Source organism: Chiloscyllium plagiosum, chromosome 31 (genome assembly GCF_004010195.1).
Source record: "Chiloscyllium plagiosum isolate BGI_BamShark_2017 chromosome 31, ASM401019v2, whole genome shotgun sequence".
NCBI lineage: Eukaryota > Metazoa > Chordata > Chondrichthyes > Orectolobiformes > Hemiscylliidae > Chiloscyllium > Chiloscyllium plagiosum.
Window position 1 is genome coordinate 22,453,497 of NC_057740.1, and position 25,229 is coordinate 22,478,725.

Genomic DNA, 25,229 nt, shown 5'->3' on the forward strand with positions numbered 1-25,229 from the left:
ACAACAGCCAATTTAGCCACAGCAAGCTCCCACAAATAATCTTAAAAGGGACACAATAATTTGTTTTGTAAAATTTGATGGAGAGAATAATATTGCCTAGGGAAACAGGAACAGCACCCTCCACTCCTTCAGAATATGGCAAATTGGACACAGCTGGAATCTCAGTTTAATACCTCATCCAAAACATTTCTAACTATGCAGCATTTCCTTAGTACTGCACAAAAACCAAGTTTGACAGAATTGCAACAAATCATGGAGCTTGACTTGAACCCATCACCTTCAAATTCAGATGATTATGCTACCATTGAGCCACACTGTCGTCATGTTGTGGGTATGTGGTATTTGAGAGTCTACAGCTTCAATTTATATTAACTATTCCTCTACCAATGTTCAAACTAAGAAATTAAACCAGATTTCTCTGACAAACAAGTGATCAACATGCAATATTACTCCCATTTAAAAAGAATACCATGTGAAATCTACTTTTACCTGCATAAGCAATAGTCAGAGATCTATCACTTTGCTGAATTTTTATCAAGGATTGATTAATCAAATATTACTCAATGGTGAGCAGGTTGAATACTTCAAGTATGATTGGTGCTATCCTAAAAGCTAAGGGATGTTTGGAAAAACAATTTTAAAAGTTGAAGTAATAAAATTAGGTTCAAATTTTGTTCACGTGCCAGAAAAAAAGGTTGCACTTTGGTTGTTTCAAACAAACATTCACAACTAAAACGATTGTTCAAGACATAAATTCTTTGAACAAGGGAACTCTCTCCCTGGCCCCAGGCACAACATGGGCCTTTAAACTAGTAAAGAAAAATGTCTGATATCATAGCTTTTGAAACCTTGATTAGGTTTTCCAACATGTTTTTACAGGTCTGTTTCTCATCTGCACAAATGTTTTCTTCTCTCATCAAAACCCTGTAGCGACTAAAGAAATCAACGTAGGTCCACCTAAAAAAAAAATAAAAATCCAACATTAGTAAACTTCAACGAAACAATTTACAAAATTCTATGATAGAATGATATAATGTTATGATACAGAAACGGGTCATTCAACTCTGTGCAATGAAATCTCCACAACCAAAACGATTCACACATGACGATGTCAGGTTTCCTTCATTGAGAGTTAAGTGTGAAGTCTGATGGTCATGCGCAGGTTTCCTAATATTGAAAGGAAATTTGTATTACCCACTTTATTTTGGAGTAAGTTTGCATTTGGTTTCCAGCCTTTTTGAAGGTGGCTTTTCTGTTCAGTCCAATAAAAATTCCTGTATAATTAGAACTAGGAACATCAGTTTGTGTTGCGGACAGAATAGAAGACACGTCCTCCTTATTACTGAGGGACTGGCTTTAATTTGAGCATGAATATCATTGGATGCATTCCAATTATTTGTTACATTCCTCAGATCATACCATTTTACAAAAGGCAACACATTGTTCTATGGAAGTGATAGTTTAGGAACATTGACAATCCAAATGAAGGCAAATAAGAATTTTATATGCATTTGTTTCTTAATTAAAAACTTTAAAAGTATAAAAACATAGGTACTAACTTGGGCTCAAGCAGTGTTTTAAGAGCAGTAACAATGTACTATTTTCTAGGTCTGTAGATTGTCAAGGTGCAAATGATGGCCTCTAGTAGAGTGGTGCTCTTCCTGTCAGATGTGTAGGAGGGTTTCCATGTTACTGATCATGATTTGGAGATGCCGGTGTTGGACTGGGGTGTACAAAGTTAAACATCACACACTACACCTGGTTATAATCCAACAGGTTTAATTGGAAGCACTAACTTTCAGAGCACTGCTCCTTCATCAAGTGGTTGTGGAGGACAACCACCTGATGAAGGCAGTGCTCTGAAAGCTTGTGCTTCCAATTAAACCTGTTGGACTATAACCTGGTGGTTGTGATTTAACATATTACTGATGATCACATCTGCAGAAAGTTGTGAATCCTATCGGACCGCATGGATCGGTAGAAGCAGCAGTTACAGGTAACAAGGAATTTACAGGAGCTCTCTCCTGTGGCTACCCCCTTTAGAAGCAGATACGTTGTTTTAGAAAATGAAGGTGGTGATGAACTCTGAGGGGAATGCAGCACTGAGAGCCAGGTTTCTGATACTGGGACTGACTCTAATGGAACCTGACATATCCCTTGTTACAAGTGATCAATTGTGATAGGGGCTAAGTGAAAGCGGATACTGCAGATGCTAGAGATTAGAGTCAAGATTAGAGTGGTGCTGGAAAAGCACAGCAAGTCAGGCAGCATTGAAGGAGCAGGAATATCAACTTTTGGGCAAAAGCCCTTCGATCATTCCTGATGAAGGGTTTTCGCCAGAAACGTTGATTTTCCTGCTCCTTGGATGCTGCCTAACCCATTATTCTTTTTCAGCACCACTAAGTTTGACTGTGATAGAGGACTCTAGTCAGAAACACGGGTCAGACATTTCTTCGGGTGACAACGAGTCATCAGAATGATGTATTACCTTCCTGGTGCCAGAATCAAGGATCTCTCAGAGGGTGGAGAATATCCTCAAAATTGGGTGAGGGATCAACAGGAGGTCATTGCACACATTGGAGGAAAGGATGAGATTTTGAGGAGAGAATACAGGAAGATAGGCAGGAATTTAAAGACAAAACAAAAGGAGCGAGAGCACTTCACATTTTGCAAATCATTGGAATCTCTTATGGAGTAGAAGGAGCCTTGAAAAGAGGAGGATGGGCACCTGAATTGGCAGGGGACACTGGAGGAGAGATTTACTTGAGCTGCTTGGGAGGATTTAAACAGGTGATGGGGCAACACTCATGATCTCATTAAATGACAGTCTTGCGAGGCAAAATGGCCACTTCTGTTGTCAATGCGAATATTGTATGTATGTTGCTTTGCCTTCTCAGCTTCTGAAATAGTAATAATGTGCTGGGACTCTACTTTTAACAAAGTACAACCTGTACTAGCAATCTAGCACACTCTGGTCCATCAACTTCTCTGGTTCGGGGCCTGTAATATGGTTCCAGTTCTGGTCTGTGTAAAGTTGTTGTTTGGGTCACAAGTATAAAATCGGAATGCCCAGTTTCAATTTGCATTAATTTTAGTAAAATGCTGCTTTTTGTCTGGAATAATTCAGATCATAATTAATGGACCCTTCACTAAAATGACTTATTTTATGGGTCACAGATGGATGTAAGAGGAATTAAAATTAAATGCTTCAACCCCTCAGGAATAAATGCTTATTATTTGAAGAACTCCTGTACTGACTGACCACATGACCTACTTTAACTTCAAATTTTCCATTCTCCCAAGGTTGTCACAATAGGGAGACACATCTGACTACAGGTTGCAACAGTGGTACCCAGGTGGGTAAAGGTGTAGTTAAAACTGAATGCTGTATATAGAGTCATTGAGGAAAAGTGATTTCTTGTAGACACATTACACAAGTTTTGAGGGCTTCGACCTTTCAGATCAAAATCTTTTTCCTTCATTGTGAACATTTGTCAGCAGAGAAGCTAACTCTTTACTGACTGAAGAGAACTTTGCTTTTAGATATAAAAACAATTCTGAAGGGTTTGAGGGGAAAATTGACTGAAACGGCATGACATTTTTCACTGGAGTGTAAGTTGAGGGGTCACCTTATTGAAGGTTATAAAATCATGAGGGGTATAGATTATGGAAATGCTGAGGGTCCTTTCCCCTAGTGTAGGAAAATTCAAAATTAGGGGTATATTTTTAAGGTGAGAGGAGAAAGATTTATAAAAAAGGATGGAGGAGTCACTTCAAATATTGGTTCGTGTGTGGAATGATCTTCCAGAGAAAGTAATGGATGCCTGTACAATTAAAAATTTTTTGAGATATTTGGATAAAGGTCATGAATAGGAAAGATTGAGGGATAGGGGCCAAGCACAGGCAGGTGGGATTAGTTTAGATTGGGAACATGGTCAGCATGGAGTGGTTGGACTGAAGGGTCTGTTTCCATGCTGTACGACTATGACTATGGCTCAGGAGATAGTGGGGAAAAGATACTAGTACAGTTGGGAAAAAGAACAAATCAAAAAGTCAGGGCAGGCGGAGAATGAGATAGGACTTATGAATTAAACTACATTTATTTCAATGCAGAGGCCTAACAGGGAAGGTAGATGAGCTCAGGGCATGCCTAGGAACATGGGACTGGGATATCATGGCAATGACAGAGGTGGCTCAGGGATGGACAGGACTGGTAGCTTAATGTTCCAGAGTATAGATCCTATAGGATGAATTGATAGGGGGTGGGTGGAAAAGGAGGAATGTGTAAGAGAGGAGGGGGAAATGGCATTTTTGATTAAGGAAACATTATGGCTGTACTTAGGGAGGATATTCCTGGAATATGTGTCGAGGGGGGGGGGAAAGAGAGAAGACCTTGGTGATTGTTCTATGGAGCTCCCCAGTAGTCAGAAGGAAATTAAACATTTAAACATATTTGTAAGGCGATCTCAGTTGTCTGTAGGAATAACAGGGCAGTGATGGTAGGGGATTTTAATTTTCCAAACAGACTGGGACTGCCAGTGTTAGCGGCTTGGATGGAGAGGAATTTAAGCGTGCACAAGAAAATTTTCCAATTCACTATGTGCTTAGGATGTATCTATTAGACAAGTTGCAAAACTTGACCTAATCATGGGAAATAAGGCAGGGTAGGTGACTGAGGAGTCAGTGGGGGAACATTTTGGGGCCAGTGACCATAATTCTATTTTTAAAATAGTGATGGAAAAGAATAGACCAGATCTAAAAGTAAGGCCAACTTGATAGTATTAGGCAAGTACTTTCAAAAGTTGATTGAGGATGAATGTTTGGAGGAAAAAAAGGGATGGCTGGAAAGTGGGAAGCCTTCAAAAATGAGATAACAAAAGTCCAGAGGCACTATGTTCTTGTGAAGGGGAAGGGCAAACCTGCTAGGTGTAGGAAATGCTAGATAACTAGAGAAATCGAAGGTTTGGTTAAGAAAAAGGAGGAAGCACATGTCCGGGATAGACAGCAGAAATCAAGTGAATCCTTAAAGTACAAAGGCAGTAGGAGTATCCTTAAGAGGGAAATCTGGATGCCAAAAAAGGGGACATGAGAGGGTTAAGTAGAATCCAAAGAAATTCTACAAATGCATTAAAGGACAAAAGGGTAACTAGGGAGAGAATAGGGCCCCTCAAAAGATCAGCAAGGTGGCCTTTGTGGAACCACAGGAGATGGGGGAACATAATATGTTGCATCAGTGTTTACTGTAGAGGAGGACGTGGAATGTCTAGCACGTAGGGAAATACATGTTGACATCTTGAAAAACGTCCATATTACTGGAGGCGGCAGTGCTGGACATCTTAAAACACAAAAGGTACATAAATCCTTGGGAGCTGATCAGGTGTACCCTAGAACTCTGTGGGAGGTTAGGGAAGTGATTGTTGGGCCCCTTGTGGAGATATTTGTATCATCAATAGCCACAAGTGAGGTGCTGGAAGACTAGAGGTTGGCTAGGGTGGTGGAGCTATTTAAGAAAGGTGACAAGGCCAAGTCAGGGAATTATAGACCAGTGAGCCTGACATCGGTGGTGGCAAGTTGGAGGGAATCCGGAGGGACAGAATTTACATATATTTGGAAAGGCAAGGACTGATTAGGGATAGTCAATATGACTTTGTATACAGGAAACCATGCCTCACTAACTTGAGTTAGTTTTTGAAGAGATGAATAAATGGATTGATATGGGCAAAGCAGTGGACGTGAATCTATAGGGACTTCAGAAAGCCATTTGACAAGGTTCCTCATGGTAGATGGGTTAGCAAGGCTAGATCACATGGAATACAGGGAGAACTAACCATTTAGGTACAGAAGTGGCTCGAAGGGAGAAGGGTGGTGGTGGATGGTTGCTTTTCAGTCTAGAGGCTTGTGACCAGCAGTGTGCCATAAGGATTGGTGCTTGGTCCACTCCTTTTCATCATTTAAATAAGTGATTTGGATTTGAACATAGGAATGATGATTAGCAAGTTTGCAGATGACACCAAAGTAGGTGGTGTAATGGACAGCAAAGGAGGTTACCTCAGACTACAATGTGATCTTGATCAGACCAGAGTGTCTGATCAGTGGTGGGCAAGTTTTTGGAGGGAATGTATTTGAAAAGGCAAGTGCTGATTAGGGATAGTCAGCATGGCTTTGTGCATGGGAAATCACGTCTCACAAACTTGATTGAGGTTTTTGAAGTACTAACGAACAGGATTGAAGAAGGCAGAGCAGTGGACGTGATCTGTATGGATTGCAAGGCTTCTGACAAGGTTCCTCATGGTAGGCTGGTCAGCAAAGTTGGATCTCATGGAATTAGAATTGGAATCCCTACAGTGTGGAAACAGGCCCTTTGGCCCATATGTCCATACCATCCCACTAGAGAATGTGCAAACTCCACACAGGGTGGAATCGAACCCAGGTCCCTGGCGCAGAGGTAGCAGTGAGAACTAGACATTTGCCTACAGAACTGGCTCGAAGGTAGACACAGATGGTGTTGGTGGAGGTTGCCTTTCAGACTGGAGGCCTGTGACCAATGGTGTGCCCACTGCTTTTCATTTATATAAATGTTTTGGACGTGAACGTAAGAGGTATAGAGTCAGATGTACAGCATGGAAACTGACCCTTTGGTCCAACCCGTCCATGCTGACCAGATATCCCAAGCCAATCTAGTCCCACCTGCCAACACCTGGCCCATATCCCTCCAAACTTTTCCTATTCCCATACCTATCCAAATGCCTATTAAATGTTGCAATTGTACCAGCCTCCACCACTTCCTCTGGCAGCTCATTCCATACACATACCACCCTCTGAAAATGTTGCCCCTTAGCTCTCTTTTATATCTTTCCCTCTCACCCTAAACCTATGCCCTCTAGTTCTGGACTCCCCAATCCTGGGGAAAAGACTTTGCCTCAGATTACAACAGGATCTTGATCAGATGGGCCAATGGGCTGAGAAGTGGCAGATGGAGGTAATTCAGATAAATGAGAGATGCTGCATTTTGGGAAAGCAAATCTTAGCAGGACTTGTACACTTAATGGTAAGGTCCTAGGGAGTGTTGCTGAACAAAGAGACCTTGGAGTGCAGGGTCATAGCTCCTTCAAAGTGGAGTTGCAGGTAGGTAGGATAGTGAAAATAGCATTTGGTATGCTTTCCTTTACTGGTCAGAGTATTGAGTACAGGAGTTGGGAGGTCATGTTGCAGCTGTACAGGACATTGGTTAGGTCACTGTTGGAATATTGCGTGCAATTCTGGTTTCCTTCTTATCGGAAAGTTGTGAAACTTGAAAGGGTTCAGAAAAGATTTACAAGGATGTTGCCAGGGTTGGAGGATTTCAACTATAGGGAGAGGTTGAATTGGCTGGGGCTATTTTCCTTGGAGCCTCTGAGGCTGAGGGGTGACCTTAGAGATTTATAAAATCATGCAGGGCATGGATAGGATAAATAGGCTAGGTATTTTCTTAGAGATGAGGGAATACAGAAATAGAGGGGGAGGGGGGGAAAAAAATTTGAAAGAGACCTAAGGGGCAACTTTTTCACGCAGAGGGTGGTGCATGTATGCATGAACTGCCAGAAGTGGAGGCTGGTACAACAACATTTAAAAAAGGCATCTGTATTATATGAATAGGAAAGATTTAGGAAGATATGGGCCAAATACTAGCAAATGGTCTGGATATGGATGAATTGGACCAAACACAGTCTTCTTCAGTACTGCCCATCTGTAACTTTCTAAACTTGATATAGTGCTTGAAGATTGAAAAGAAACCAAGCAATAAAAACACCAGAGTCTCGCTACCTAGATCCACTTTGTGGAAAATCTGTCAAGCAACTGTTGGCATTACCCATAACATTTATAGCTTTTAGCACACATTTTGTAAGATGTACAAAATCAAGTGACCCCTGTCAAAGGTTCACCAAAAGTCAGAAATTTGCAAACATTAATATTTAAGCAGCTATTAACACAAGTATTTTTTTCAACAAGCTCATTTTTAGAGTATGTGGTTCAGTGGTTAGCACTGCCGCCTCACAGCGCCCGGGACCTGGGTTCAATTCCAACCATAGGCGAGTGTGTGGAGTTTGCACATTCTCCCCGCGTCTGCATGGGTTTATTCCGGTTTCCTCCCACAGTCCAAAGATGTGGAGTGAATTGGTCATGCTGAATTGCCCATGGTATTCAGACAGGTGTAGATTAGCTGCATTAGTCAGGGATAAATATAGGGTAGATGAATGTGTCACGGAGGATCATGTTGGGCCAAAGGACCCGTTTCCACACTGTTGGAATTCTAATCTTCTGAAAGATGAAATAAATTTCAGGAAAGCATCAAATGCTTTCATACCAAAGCTTTGTTTACAAAGTCAAGAATCACTCCATCAGAACAATGGTGATATATCTGTACTTGAAAGAGCAATTGTCCTGAAATTTCTGACAGGCCAAACAGAATCTGTAGGTTTCAAGTCCAATAGTTTGAAAATATGGTGTATTTCTACTGCCTTAAAAATTTACTCACCACAGTATGCTATTTGCCAGGTTTCAAACTGAAACAACAAAGTTAGCCCTTTAGTCCGGTATTGAACCGAACTCCTGTAGCTACAAAATTTAAATTCATTGAAATTATGTTTTAGTTTAACACTCCAATCGGTTACAAATTCTGGTAAATGCATCGGTGGCTAATGTAATAAAGGGGGAACCAAACCTATTCATATACAAAGCTATAGAATTGCAGAAATGCATGTTTTCGAGTGGAAGTTATGTTTTTAAACTTGACTTTCCACTTCATTTTTTTTTGAAGTTATCATATCAAAATTTGTTTGAATGATCACATTATTTATGAAAAAAGATATTGAAATATGTACTGTTTCCAACTTCTACTTTTCACGGACTAAAATAATTGCGTTTTAAAGAAAACAGACTCAAGGTGGTCAACAGACCAGTTTAATTTAAGTTCACAAAACCAATGCAAGATAAATAACACTGTCAAAAATCTTCATTTTAAAATTTAAAAAAAGTGAAACTCAGCCAGGTTTGAATAAACCCTTGTCTCCTATGTTTCTTTTAGGCTATTCTTGAAATTTCACACATGAAGGATACTGCAGATTTCAAAATGTGTTCAGTTCCCATGTCCAGATCATTTGTGTATAGCATTGAATAGTTGTGGTCCAAACACTGACCCTTGCAGAACTCCACTAGCCACCGGCTGCTATCTTGAAAAAACTTATTCTTTTATCTCAAGCCATTACATAGGTCACTGTTTACACCTAATACTATAGGCCCTGCTCTCATTTAACAGCCTCATGTATTGCACTTTGTCATAGGCCTTCTGGGACACAAAATAGATTGCGTCCACTGATTCTCCTTTGTCTAACTTGCTCATTACCTCCTCAAAGGAATTCTAACAGATTGGTCAGGCGTGACCTCCCATCTTTTAGACATGTCACAAATTTATTTTCTTTAAAATCTACAACCTGATTTTCCCAGTTTATCAACATACTGAAGGCCTCCAAGATTATTGCAAATGTCTTTCTTACAGCTTTTCTATTTTCTTCCCCACATCCTGACCACTGCGAGGCAGCCTATATATAACTCCCATCAGGGAAGTTATTCCTTTGCGGTTCAATTCTACCCACACAGATTCTACACCTGGCCCTATAAAATTGCTTATTGATTTACTGTCATCTTTTACTAGAAAGATCAGTGACCCTCCCACCTATCCTTTCAATATTCAGTTCCCAGCCCTGAAAACCTTGCAGCCACAAATCGGAGATACCGACAACATTATATTTGCCATTTTCAATCTGTGCTACAAACTCATTTGTTTTATATACTGCATTTAAGTACAACACCCTCAGTCCTGTTTTGACTGACCCCATTCTCAGTTATCCCCTTATCTGCTGTTTCTGAAGTTAGCTTCCTGACCCCTTCTATACTCTAACCTCTGATGAGCCTGCCCCTGCTTTAACTCTTTCCACAATATTCCATGCAAACAAACCCAGCGTTCCCCCTTAATCAGATACGATTGTAAAATTCAACAGCACAGACGATCAAGTAGGAATTGTAGATTCAAATGGGGGAATTCAATCCAAAACCAGGGACACAAAACAAGAATTTTTTTTTTTAAATTTTAAACCAACAGCTCTATTCTTGAGGAAGGAGTGGTCATACTTTGAATAATTCAATGCCAAAGGATGACTGACAGTAAACATTAATCACCTAATTTTAAAAAAAAGTACTAAAACTGAAGTGTCAGCTTTAATTTGCATTTACTGCACAAATGCAACAATTTCAAACATAGTGCAGTATATCTTGGACATATCTTTTAGATCTGCCCTTAACCATGTACCTGAACTCCGCTGGATAGCCACAGGTTGCACAGCTTCACTTACATTTGTGGGAAAAATATGGTCCACATGAAGAGTAACTATTGTTGACCACTATCAAATGCATATAATGTAGCTGCTATATTAATTTAACTATCAGACACTTACTTACTTAAAATCTATCCTGGAGGAGCAATAACCTTAGTATTTGAAAGTGGGAAAGACATGATAGTTGCAGTTTCTTCTAGTTTTAAGGGGTTTAATTCCTCAGCACATTGAATTTAGGCAAGTGAAAGCACTGCCCAAGGTACTGAGCAAAGCATCACATACATAGTGTTCAAGACAAAAAAAAACAACAATTCAACACTCCGTCCTCTTTGAACCACATTCAATGCAATTCATACTTACCTTGATGGATACCCAGCAGCACTGAGACGGATTGTTTCAATAACACCAGAGGCTCTTAATTGTTGAACCATTCTTTTTGGATTAAACCTGCAGCAGAAATGCCAAACTTTGACCTCAATAGCCTTTAACTACAAGTGAAGCAGAGCTCAAATACTCAGTCCTGAGTAACATACTGTATTGCTTTACTACATTTTGCAGTTAAAGCTAGTTATTCATCAGCTTCTTTCAAACATTACAACACTGTCTGAAACTGGGATAGTAGTCACATTAAAATTTAACACAGGTAGCTGCCATCCAGATGATCCATTTTTTGGAGGTATCCAATTAATCCCACTCTCCATATTGCCCCAGCTCTATCTCTTCCACCACCCCCCCACCCCAAACCCAGGTATTTATCCAGCTCAATATTGAACATTACCGAATATTCCTTTCTGCAATGCATTCCAGATCACAACGCGAGTTTCACAACTCCTACCCACTCCATCATCTGAAACCCCTCTCTTCATATCATCAAGATTTCTGATACCCTTAGCTGAAGAAATTATATTTGAATAAATTAAAAAGTACAGGGCCCTCAATTAATTAAGGAAAAGCAGGGAAGCGGTGCAAACTGACAGCTTTAAAAAAAAAAAGATAGTAAATATTTTACCTTAAAACTGATCACTAATTCTCAGGTCTTTATCTTCATTTACCCATACCCCCAAAATTAAGTGAAATTTACAGTTGTATAATTCCAGTTTTAAAGTCAGCACTCAATTATAACAATATTAGTACTGAGAACAGTGGCATTGTTTTTGAACTAAAATGTTTGTATTTAAAGTAAGAGACTTTAATGAAATCTGTATTAGATGCATTTACCATAATGATTATGCCACAAAAGATGCTGTAGCCATCCTTTATGCAATAAAAAATCCTCCAGAAAGTACAAAACATGAGGAGCAACAGCAAAACATTTGCCAAGTTGTTGTCCCAGCCATTTTGTATTTATAAGGGCACAATTTTAAAAAAAAAAATCAAGGCATTTCACAAATGGAAAAAATAGAGAAGGGAAAAACATGCCACAAGCCAGAGAGAGATTACCAACCAACTAGGTACAGTCAAAATAAATAGAGGTATGGAGATGGTTCAGAGCAAAAGGATTGAGTAGATCTGATTGAAATGTTTAATGTGAAAACATTTTTGTAAAATTGGAATCAAATATTTTCATTGATAGAATCCTCTCTCATTAAAAACCTATTCATTTGTACAGTGTTAGAATCAAACCTACACATAGCTTTCTCTTGACAGATTCCTTAGTTCTCTTGACAAAGCTGTGCACAGCCTGGGATGAAAATGAAAAACCCAATGGAAGCAGAATCCATGGTCATTATTTTAAATGATCAAAAGAAAACTTGAGAAATTGTGGTGGAATGAGGCTAAAGTCAATTGTTATGCACTTCCCCCTCAAACTCTGCACATCTTTGTCTGCAACATTTTAAAGCACCATTTTTCTGGGGTTTTTTTGGGTAGAATTATATGCTTTGCATATCTTGCCCATTTGACCTATCTAGTGGCAAATGTACTTCACACCTGTCTCAAGAGAATCAAAAACACACTTACACTTATTGACATTGAAAAACAGCAGCGGCAGATTTACTCACAAGAACGGTTCCTTTGTATCATTTGGCTTTAGGCAGCGGACATAGTGAGAAGATGTTGAATTCAAAGTTTCCATTAGGCGATTAAGTGATGCTCGAAACTACAGAAAAATAACATCACACGTTTCTCAGTAACTTGTAAACACTTAAAGTGCTATAGATTAGTCTGAAGTAGTCAGCTCTAACTCGATAAGACAGTGTGATAGTAGATAACATACAGAACGTGTAAGCACATCAACAAGTCTATGCAAATTTCTGAAACAACCAAACAAAAGCACAGTTGTAATATCACTTCAAGAAGCAGGGTTGGTGGTGATAGAGGACAGCTGAAAGGAAAACAAGAGAATCAGAACCAACATAGATGTTTCTGAAACTCAAATTGGGTTAAAGGTAGAGTAAAATTGCTTCAAGACTGGCTGTTGGTTATTCACAACCCCCAACTTTATATCCACCACACTGCAACATAGATAGGTTTCTGCACTGTATTAAGAGAACTCACTAACTTCTCCATAAATATTATCAATTTCATCCCAAATCCCTCTAGAGGGAGTATTTCCTTAACCACCTTAAAGCAGATTATATTTAAAATTTAAATCTCCTCTTAGTATTCAGTTTTACTAGAGCACTCAATATAGAAACTTATAGATTAGAAAGCAATTGGTCACAGTTAGCCACCCAGTACTCATCCCCATTAATCCACCCATTCTATCCCACTGTGCATCACCTACATAATAGAAGGTCAACATCACACCACTGACCTCAGACACCTGAAATTCCAACTCCAGTAGTGAAGACACATGTAGCACAACTAGGAGTGCTGGAAAATGCTACAAATTAAATTCTCTGGCCAGAAAAAAACAAAATCACTTCATTTTGTGCTCTGGACTGACTACCACATTAGCCCCTTGATGTATTTTACTACACTGTAATGAAGACTCATGATCTATTATTATTTGGCTCTCCGGTTTCTAAAGTGGACAGAACATGTACAGTTAGGCTTGATTGTATTTCTACAGTGAATTAAGAACAGGATACTATATGTGGGCTGAATTTAGCCAAAACATGGTCAAATATCAATATTAGGGCATTTCTCTGAACTCTAGTACATTCTTTCATGTAATTTTATGTTGCATTAAACATGCATCCTACCTTCATGGCTCTGTTCTCACGCTAGCTAGCAGCAAAGTGCTCACTGCTACCAGGAGTTTCTGGCCTTTTCACCACTGGAGAAGGTTTTAAAGCTCAGCTGGGCATCAGTCCAGATTCTGCAGGAAATTGCCCTTCAAGGTTCTAGTGTGTGGGGAAACTACATCAGAAATTACCAGAGTAAAGTTGGCACCCCCACTTTCCTGACAGGGACCTGGAGGCCCTGTTAAAAAAGGTGGAGAAAAAGGACCATCCTCAGGACCATCTGAAGACCACAGCTTCTCCTGAAGTTACCATTTGGGGCAACACTGTCTTCACAACCTAGAGGAACACCTGCAGGGCTGACGGTGACCCATTCCCTGGACTGGAATAGTACAGAAACCTAGATTCTGAACATCAATGGGTGACTGACTGCATTCCATGAACAGGTATTAGCTGATGCCTTGACTTACTGTGGTGGATCATCCTGACAACAGTCCCCCTGGATATGACCAAGGGAGACTCCTCTTAAACATTGAGATAGTGTCATTTGGTTGAAGCAGATTTTTACCACAAGCTAAAAGCACTTGGTACAGGTGCGTTGTTTACTGGCAATGATGTGTCAACAACAGACTGCCTGGCTTTGTCTACACTAAAAGGAAAGTCCAGACAGAAGTACCGCAAGCTCTGAAAGCAGCAAAGCACAAAAAGTCAAAGCAAATCAGAGTTGCTTTAAGCATCCAAGTAGATGCAAAATGAGTGATTACTAAGAAAACAAGCCAAGAGCCCCATGAAGTATCCTGTGCCAATGTTAGATACCTGCTATGCACAGGACCTGGCAGTGGCAACACAATGAAATGTTTCAGTGAGTTCTAAAGGGCAGATCTGAAGTACTGCACTGTACTATAACTCAATGCAGGATAGAGTTATGCTGGCAATTTGCCATGCCAACATTTAGATAGAGGGTGCAGGTGGTCACTGCCCATGGAACATGCCATGTTGTTGAGAAGTGCTGGCCCAGATGGAGATGTCAACAAGCCGCAGCTGCCAGGTAGCCACTCATGCTGGGAATTTGCACCATGATTCTCTCTACTGCCTGGGAAAACAGCAAGCCTTCGTTGAAGTGAGGCAAGATTTGGTAATAAAGGAAGTGTTAATGCACTCAACTTGGACCCTTGCCACTCACGAGCTAGCCAGTCAAAACTTTTGACCTGTCAAAAAATCTCTTTTTCCATTTTATACTTCACCAGCCATCACCATTGCTCGTGTTATTTACAGGATGAGAAAATCCCACCCATTGTTTTAGTTTTGCTTCTGAGTCTGAGTGATTTCAGGTTGTCTGGAAACTTGATTACATGCGATTGAATTATGCTTGGAAAACAAGAGATGATAAATAGTTCAGTGCCCTATAAACTGTTGTATCAGGGTAAAAAGAAAATACACAACAATGCATTCTATGACTTAGGGAGACAGAAAAGACAAAAATAGTACTATCTAGGTCAGCAAGTATGCAGACATCCTTCAAAGACAGCAGAGTGCAGTCTCAAGTGGTCAGGGCAGGGAAGTATTGTCCTGAGTGGCTTAAGCGAGAGAAATCTCCAGACTGCTTTAGGAGGAGGCTTTTAAAAGGAAGCTGAATGTCAAGTGTGCAAGCTTTGATAGCGTCAAGAATAATTAATTAAATAGCATCAAGCGAATACAAAAGTTTTCCAGAAATAAAACCAAATTGTAGCTGCACCCTCCAAACCAGGAAATTATAATGAAATTTAAACTGGAAATGGCGATCCTTCAAGTAAGGCTTGAATAAGAATCTGATCCTCTTACCTTCAGTCTTATCTGATATTTCTAATAAGACTTTCAAATAAGTTTTATTCTATAACAGTTAGCATTTTTTGTGTAATAGATTACACACATTGTTATAAAGTACATTAACAACCTGTGACTGACCGCTATAAAAGTAAACTAAATTACAAAAACAACTATAGGATCACACTTGCCTTGTATTACTATCAGCTGGGATCACCACTACACACCCCGCAACCAGCCTTGAGACATTTAGTTTTTTGGAATTGTTTGGGCAAAAGCTTTGAGCAATGAGATTTTCACACATTTGTATTACAACTTTTAGGTCTATGTCTCATTATACCATGTTCTGCTCAATTAGAGCTTTAGATTTTGTACAATCAGGAAAGATCTTATTTTTTTTAAATCCTAGGTAATGTAAACATTTCTAGATTGGTCGAGCTAGTGGAAGGCACCATTAAAATGTTATTATTTTTCAAAAGGAAATGCTGAATATCAAACCAGTCCTGAGAGAAATTTTAATATCAGCACTTTTGCTGTCAAAACATGAAGTTAATAAAATATTTGCATCAACTGTTATAGGGCCAACATTGAAAATCTAAGCATATTCTGTTTTAGAAAATGAAGCTTATTACCTGGTATCCCACTGTTTTTCTGTGCTCACTGGTCACTGGTAAGGCCTTTTTTAAAGACTTTAAAGTTACATTGGAGATCTGACCTCTTCTTGCAGAAGTATCGCCATCATGGAACAGCTCAGAAATCAGCTCAGACTTTGGAAACGAGTAACAAGATGACAAAATCTCAACATTGAGAATTAGGGCAGATTTCTAATTATTTGCTTACAACATTGTTATCCAAAATGTAATCTATGACCAATTCTACTCATTAAAACAGGTTCAGCCTTGCAATAAGTTCTCCAAACTCAACCTCATAGCAATGATGAGAAAAACCCAGTCATTGCCAGACACAGACTTTCTACTTAATTCCTTGTACACTCAAATGGGGTTCACTGAATGCCACTAGTTTATCCAATACTCCTTTATTCCTCAAATCTCAATATAATTAACTATCCACTACATCTGACCTCCACTGCTAAATTACAATTCCTTTTCAATATTCCAACAAGCCTTTTCCCTGCAATGACTTATCCTATGCTTTCTTCTATGAATCTACTTTCTGCCTCTTTGCAATATATCCACAAACAGGCCAGCACAGAAAAACGCTAAATATCCATTTGTTCCTGCTGTTCTGACCAGCTCCAAAGTTATGAATAAGCCATAAATTTTCTTCAGTAAGCTGCAAAGCATTCAGTTCCCATCCATTAGCAATTGTGCTCAACTCTAACTCCTGTGTTGTCTGTTTGAACAGAACCCAATGACTAAATGCTTCTATCGACCTCAAAAGGAATCTTCAAATCCAATAGCAGCTATGTGTAACTAACATTTCATCTCTGACATACCACACAAACACAAAACATTTCAATGCTAAAATCTCAATTTCAGATTTCCCCTGTTCTCTTCCACACTCCCTTGTAATACCCTACAAAATTCAGCTCAGCTAAAACCATTTACATGTTACCCGTTACCTAGAAAAGCTTCATAGGCTCATATACCAAAGCATGAACTTTAAAATACTTATCTGAAAATCCAAAGGTTTTGTCACATTTGTAAATTTCCAAAACCCGATCCCAACACACTTGTTCTTATCTTCCAATTAGCTGAAATTTCAGTCATTAAAATTCTCTAAAACCATTTCCTTTTTGTCCATATTCTCAAAAGCCTAACCAAACTCTTGTGAAATGTTTCATTTTGGTCATTGTGTTCTTCTTTCCCCCCCAACACCACCACCACCCCACATCTACCAGCATCCCACACCCATCTTCACTTTTCAAACCACCAAGAATGTTTTAATCCATTAAGGAAATCTATTGTTCCCATTTTTGTTATGTGCAATCCTTTTATAGGAGTTATTCTTTGTATGTGGAATATGTTGACAATCTATTGTCTATTTCTCATCCACACTAACAAAGCATCAATAGTGAACTATACTGTAGGAATGGAGTCCATTTACATATGGCAGGAATTTTAAAATTCATATTTTTGATTTCTTGATTAAAATCTATATTGAAAATCATGACCATGAAACACGTTATCAGTAATTTTTAGTTAACTTCAAATTAAGTGTAGTTAGGACCTCTCCGACTCCAATTGCATAATCTAACCGCTTGTGTTAGTGCATGGTTATCAAATCCAAGTTAAAACTGGCTTTGATCACAAAGGAATAAAGCATGCTGTAATGTATAATTGGCAAAGTTTCCATTTGATTTACACTGAGCTGCATGAAAACAGGTGCAACATTAATACACAGCCAAAATAATTCTCAAAGCTAGAGACACCTAACTGGACTACCTTCATTGTTCAGAGGCAAGATTACCGACACATTAACTGTAATTTAATCTCATTGATCTCGTAATGAAAGTTGAAACGATATACTCCAATCTGCAGACTGTAAAAAAGGTTACCTTTCACAATCTGCAGAGTTTTGTAATTCGTAAGGGCTTCATAACCTGAGAAGTCAACTACAACAAACCCTGTTTAAGTTGAAGTCATAATAAAGTGACCTAGTCTTGTTGTAAAACTTAAAATCACTTAACAACATCCAGTCAAGAAAGTAGGAGAAACAAGAAATGTATTTAGAAGAGATACCCTTAGTTGGAGAGCTAGATGCGCGATGAATCAGTTGAATTCCTTTGCGTACAATTTGTATGGTGTTATGTTTAACTAGGAATCAGGAACCCGCCACGTAATCCTATTGTTACATTTCATCAATTCAATTAGATTTTACTTTTAAAAAAAATCAGGCAATTATTTCACATGTAGCTTTACAGACATATAAAGTGCTCACAAGTGGATCAAAACATCTATGAAAATGTTATCAAGTTGTGGATCAATGAAAATTTTCAAGTTTCAGTATGAATTGCAAAAATTTACTTTACATTGTCGAAACCTGGTGAATAGATCAAGCTAGATATCAAATTTATAAACCCACAATCTTAAAAAAAATTCTAAATGTAATCAGATGTAAGCAGAAAATTTTATCAGCAATGTTTGAGAATGTAAGCTTCAAAATTTTTGCATTTTGGAAATGAGACTATCCCATTCCACCTAGAATAGACGCTACAATTCAGACCCACAGGAACTGGTTCAATACAATACAATGCAACGCTTCCATGAACTAGGTCAAGAGTGCTTACCTTACTTGCTTTCAAAATGTTAATTGGTTCTTCATAAACTGTGTCTCTATTTTTCTCTAAAAATCCTTCACACTGATACAGCACCTAGGAGGTGATTCATAAGCTTCTTTATAGATATAACATTGAATAAATCTTCTTGACCCAGTCACTTTCTGACATTTAGTGTCTGATTCATAGCCCACATCACTTTAAAAAAAAAAAGAGGATGCGGTCTTCAGTCAGGCAACTTTTATTTTACTGTTGGATGATAAGCAGCATTCAAGGTGAAGAACATCACACCAAGCAAAAAAACAAAGTGAAATTGGGAAAATTCTATCTGATATGAAACTACACCAACTTAAATCAACTAGATGTAGGAAAGATGCTGCAGACTATTTTAATTGGCATGGGTTGATGGTGGTGGCTGATAAGCTTGTTTCATAGACCCCAATGTTTCTGCCAGTATCACTCTGAGCCACTGATATGAAGTGGTGATAGGTTCAACAGTGTGTACCGACACTTAGCTCAAATTATGAAGAGGGAGTAGATCTATTACTTAATAGCTCATAACATTATGTTTGGAATACATCTTAAGAGCTCAGACTCCACTTAAAACTCAAGTTTGCTACTGCTGAAACATTCTCTCAACTTTGGTAATAATAATTGAAGTAAAAAATAAATAATTTACCATAATTCCAGGGAGGGGCAGTGGAGAGTTTAATCTAAGGGTGACCATACCTCAGGCAAAGGGACAGGTTGAGAAAGAGAAACCTTCATGGCAACCTCAGCCTGAACTGAACTTGCACTGTTGGCATCACTCTGCATTACAAACCAGCCAACTCAACTACCCCAACCCCCAAAACACAGAACCCACATTGACAATCCTTCATATGTTGGAGCTTACTGGTTTATCTCATTGGCATTTTCAGGTAGTGCCTGCCTTATACAGCAAAAGTTACTCAAAACATGAGTACAAGACTGCTACTGAAATAGTGTTTACATTTTAAAACTGAAAATTTAAACTATGTCTAAATTACCAGTTTTCTGCCAGGCCTCAAAAGGTTTAGACAGTGTCAACTTCAAAAGAGTTAAGTAGACATGGAGTACATTTAAAGAGATTTGCTTCTTTAAATTCTTTGAAATTTCAGCTCCTTTCATCTTCTGTCATGACCAGGAGTCTGAATTCCCAAGAAATGTGAACATTAAGCTCCATTCAAATAATGTCTTTTAAAAGAAAAAAAAAAGATAGTCTGACAGACAAAAACAGCCAAGTTAAGTGGCTTTATGGATTCTGAAGAGAGATGCACCACACCTAGTCAAAAAGGGATTTTGTTTTCTTTTTTTTTTTTAAAAAAAAAAAGGGAAAATGCAACCCCACCGAGGGTTTGGTGAATACAGGAGGGGTTCCAGTTCATCCCTACTCACCACAACATTAGTGGTATGGGATTTCCATTCTGAAGCCATGAAACAGGAAACCTTGCCCAGGGTCTGGTTGTAACAATATCCAAAATTGTTTATGACTCTTAAAAATTTAATTGATTGTAACAAGAAATGAACTGCATAAAATAATTAGTTCTGTTATAGAATTTAACAAAATCACCTACATCAGCAGCAAAGTGAAGAATAATGAAAGCAGAATTTGACATCCTGGGTTTCTGAAAGTGATGACTTGTATGCAGATGACGATCATATAATTTCTGAACCCACTTCTCATCTGTTCCATTAAGTATCTAAATTTAAAAACAAATGCCCACAGACCAACACAAATAGTTACTGGAAAGAAATCAACCAGCAGGATTAAAATATGCCTCAGTAGGTCAAATGATACAAGGATTTAAAAAGTGGTATTGTATTGACTTTCAAAAACTTAGTACAGCCATCAGTACAAGTTTAGACACTTTTGAAACAAAGAAACTATTCCAACTTTGACAAAAACAAAATTGCTAGAAAAGCTCAGCAGGTCGGCAGCATCTATGGAGAGAAAGCAGTTAATGTTTCAGGCCCTTCCTCAGGATGGTTCAGGGCAAGGGTCACTCAACCTGAAACATTAACCCTGAATTCTCTCCACAGATGCTGCCAGACATGCTGAGCTTTTCCAGCAACTTTTATTTTTGTCCGATTTACAGTATCCCAAGTTCTTTCAGTTTTATTCCATCTTTCGTTGTTTGTAATCAATTTCCCTTTCCTTTCATCTTGGTTCGTAATTTAGAGCTGCTTTACTTAAAAGCAATTCTCTGAACCAGTAACAGAGCAGTAGCATGCACAATTACCAAAAGATGAGTCCCAAGAATCTTCGAGTCATGGGACTTAAAACATCAAGTCTTTTTCTCTCCCTACAGGTATGGACAGTTGAGTTGCTCCAGCCCTGGTTTTATTACAGATCTGTGAATTTTGCTTTTATACGCACTGTTACCACGTTCTAAAATCAGCTTGGATGATTTCTAAAACCAAACTTCAACTTGGTTCAGAATTCAAGAAATGAGATTCTTTGCAAGTAAAACGGTGGCAGATTTTTTTTTGTGCACATCTACAACTGATGGCCTCAAAAGGCTTGGCCTGACAGTAACACAACTACTATATTTAACCCCCTTGTTGCCTGAAGGATAACTCAATCTGTGAGCTAGGACAGACTGGCCAGTGGCAGAGGGAGGAGGATTTTCAGAAGAGAGTGGGAGTTCCAATGCTACTATAAAACTAGATCAATTAATGAAATCTCATTTCCCACCTTCGCAACTTATTCCTGATTGCAATGGAATTGCACACGCAATTCCATGTGGTCAACATCAAAAGCAGGGGAGATTTGACCAGAAGATATGATAACAATGCCTGTAAAAAAGGCCATGTTCCTCTGCTTGTGACTACAGGAAAGAAAGAAATCTCAAACTAAGTGTGTGGTGCTTATTATTTCAGGTTGCTTTAAACTTTTGTTTTTAAGTCCTCACCTCTGCTTCATCAAGAAGATAGTCACTCAGACTCTTACCAGTGTTCTATATTTACAGGTTGCACTCCCCAACCAGGTAGTGATACAACAGCTTGTCTATAATTGTCCACAGTTGTCAATATTTAAAACTAAAATTGTGCATCTTTCCATTTACTGAACATCATGCATTAATTCTTACCTTACACTCTTCATCTAGAAGATCCAAGACCCCCAGCTTTGCTTCTATAACATCAATACAAGCTTGATTGTCATAGTAATCAATAAGTGTCCACGGTAAACCCTCAGCCAAGTACTCCTCCTGCTCTAGCTTGAAAACATGCTGGAAAGAAAATATCCAGATAATACTCTACACATATGGACAAAGATTAGACTGTACAATTATACATAGCCACTAATAAGAGCTACTTGACATCAAATGAATTCTTAAAATAGCATCAGTGCCATTTATTGGTGTGCTTTCAATTACGTTCAACAGTAGCCATCTCCCCTAACCTATAGGGTAAGAGAGGTTACCCATTTAAGCCAGAGGAGAATTTTTTTTACTCTGATTCAAAGACTTGCAATCCTCTATTTCCACCATCTTTTGTGGAACAGTGTCTTTGAATCTGAGGCAGGTAATTTTTAAAATCTGTTTCTCCTCCTTTGTATCTAGGTAGGTAAGATGGGATCTTGCGTGGCAACATTATACACTTTTCACTGTACTGGAGTACATGTGACAATAAAATCTAAATATAGTCAGTTCCTCAAGAAGCAAGTTGAAATATTATTGGGGTACACCTAATGCAATGTTATTAAATATTGTGGCAGGCTCAAGAGACATTGTGGTGGACTTCAAATCGTATATAAATGAAAATTTTAAGGGATACAGAAGAAATAATCTCAAGAGGCTGTGTGGATAGGAGCAAGTGGTTATTGAATACATCTGACAGTGTATTTAATTTGGAACACATGAATCATTCTCAACAAAAAAAAAGGTCACAAAGCTGTGGAATTCATTACCCCAAAATGCTAGACAGATACTCTGATGTGGAGTAAATTTAAGGAGACAAGCAGGTTTTGAATTAGCAATGGAGTTGACAAGTTGTGGAGAGCAGGCAGGAAAATGGAGTTAAAGCTGAGGAGACGACCAATGATTGTATTCAAAGGTGGAACAGGCTTGAAGGACAGAACTGCCTTCTCCTGTTCGTGCTTAGCTATCAACATTGCAGTGCTCAACTACTAGCACTTGCTCTATTAGCAACTTGCAATTTAAGTTATCACATTAATCAAGTAGATGATCAGATTCATCAACTTCATCTTCAAGCTGCAAGATTCAGCTGATTAACTGTAGACTGGCAGTGGAACAATTACTTTGGGCTTCTTTAAAGCTAAAAAGATCAGCTTTTACCTGGCTGATAAATATTCAGTTGTCTTAACATTTGCACCATCTGTTCCCCTTCTCTTCTCCCCCCCCCACCTCTAAAAGTAGAACTTACAATTTTAAAAAGGGAAGCAATATATTTAACAATATGGGGTAAAAATCTTTTCAGATGTACAATGGGAGATGTTAAAGGAGAGGTACAGAAATAATAGATTGGTTAATGAGGTATATTTTAAAACAAAAAGAGTGGAGGGAATTGGAGAAGCAGTGATGTCAGAATCCTCACTATGGAAGCTTCAATGAGAGCACATTGAACTGCAATCCTTGGACAAGCATGAAAAAATGATAAGACTGGAACATAACAGTGGCAAAAAAGTGTATCTTGCCCCATTAAAATCGTAATGTTGTGAAAGTTCAATATTGCAAAAGATGGACGAGAGCTTGGAAGAGTAATTGGTTGAAATGGTCAGTCAGAAACTTGTGACCCTAAGTAGCCATAATTGGCTAATCAAAGAACAAAAGTTGTCACTGACTCAAATGTAAATATGGGCTCCTAAGTTTAAATCCATTGGAGCCAATATCCTGGGTCTTCAGAAAATTGATGAAACCTAGGCTTGAAAATGATTCATTTTGTGAAGAAGCAAGTTAAGTTGTTAATTTTAAGAGATAGATACATTTTTGATAAAGGTATTAGGGGATATGGATATGGTGGAGTTAGATCACAGATCAGCCATGACCTCAAGGGGCAGAATGACCTAACCACGTTCCTATACAAGTTAAATATGAGTGCAATTCTAACTATTGCCTTTGCTTAGTGCGCTAACAAATTATATAGACCTTGGGCAGTCAGAACACTGACAAATTGGCCAATAGGGTAGTGACCATAACATTTAAAAATGTGGTTGATCAGTTAAAAATAATTGAAAAAATGGCAGGGAAATTACATGGTAAACAGAGCACTAGGTACATGCACGAGTGGCTATAGAGCCCTTGTGATGAAATTTTAGCATTTTTACTGCAAGAGCATTTTTCCTTTCACAATTCATACCAGCCCTGAGATGGGTCTTAAACACCTTGACTCAGGGGAACTTTCAGTTGATTGGGGTGGGGGAAGAGTTATCAAAGAGGACCACAAAATTCTTCTAGAAGTGAAGAAAGGAAAGCGCCAGTCAGGATTGTTGTGGGTTTCTGGGGATGGACAGTTAGAGAGGGGAGGCTTCCTTCCCCGTATGATTCATGCACCAGCGAGGTGGTGTCCCAGTGAAAATCACTCGTCTTTGTTGCCAGCCCATCTATGTGCACCTCCCCATTATTACTCACTCCTGGCCTGGGCTAATCAAAGTTGGGCATTGAATGGCTCATTATCAGCAGCAATCCCCAATTCCCCCAGTGGTACAGCTCTAATCCACTGCAGGTTCTCTAGTGGAATTGTGGTGAAGATGGTGAAGAACAAGAAAGCAAACACAAATCCCATCCCTGGGATCCAATGTTCTTGCAAAGGCTCAGAACTACCAATTCTCCCAAAAATCAGCATGAGAGCATACTTATCAATTTTGCTAAACTCCCCATCACTTCCATTAAATATCACTCCCTATAATCTTCAAAAGGTCATTGCCAAGATTTGGGTGGTAAAGACAAGCCAGGGAACTATAGACCAGTGAGCCTGACCTCGGTGGTGGGCAAGTTGTTGGAGGGAATCCTGAGGGACAGCATGATATGTATTTGGAAAGGCAAGGACAATTCGGGATAGTCAACATGGCTTTGTGCACGGCCTCCTTCTTCAAGGACCGCAATTTCCCCCCCGACGTGGTCGACGGTGCCCTCCACCGCATCTCCTCCACTTCCCGCTCCTCCGCCCTTGAGCCCCGCCCCTCCAACCGCCACCAGGCCAGAACCCCACTGGTCCTCACCTACCACCCCACCAATCTCCATGTACAGCGCATCATCCGCCGTCACTTCCGCCACCTCCAAACAGACCCCAGCACCAAGGATATATTTCCCTCCCCTCCCCTACCAGCCTTCCGTACAGACCACTCCCTCCGCCACTCCCTTGTCAGATCCACACCAGCTACCGACCCAACCTCCACTCCCGGCACCTTCCCTTGCAACCGCAGGAGGTGCAACACTTGCGCCCACACCTCCCCCCTCACTTCTCTCCAAGGCCCCAAGGGAAACTTCCATATCCGCCACAGATTCACCTGCACCTCCACCCACATCATCTACTGCATCCGCTGCAGCCGGTGTGGCCTCCTCTATATTGGGGAGACAGGCCCCCTACTTGCGGAGCGATTCAGAGAGCACCTCTGGGCCACCCGGACGAACCAACCCAACCAACCTGTGGCACAGCATTTCAACTCCCCCCCCCACTCCACCGAGGATATGCAGGCCATTGGACTCATCC

At 39.4% G+C, this 25,229-nt stretch overlaps 1 protein-coding gene across 1 annotated transcript in view; it reads right to left on the reverse strand.

Moving 5' to 3' along the window:
* The window catches only part of LOC122565046 (unconventional myosin-Vb-like), a 179,232-nt gene that overhangs the window by 86,185 nt on the left and 67,818 nt on the right, over positions 1-25,229 (reverse strand). The window contains exons 12-18 of the mRNA XM_043720677.1: positions 21,647-21,787; positions 20,132-20,257; positions 18,549-18,632; positions 15,931-16,065; positions 12,371-12,468; positions 10,731-10,817; positions 849-957 (exon numbers count right to left, since the gene is read on the reverse strand). Of these exons, the coding sequence (XP_043576612.1) occupies positions 849-957; positions 10,731-10,817; positions 12,371-12,468; positions 15,931-16,065; positions 18,549-18,632; positions 20,132-20,257; positions 21,647-21,787 (780 nt within the window). The remainder of the gene's footprint in view (positions 1-848; positions 958-10,730; positions 10,818-12,370; positions 12,469-15,930; positions 16,066-18,548; positions 18,633-20,131; positions 20,258-21,646; positions 21,788-25,229) is intronic.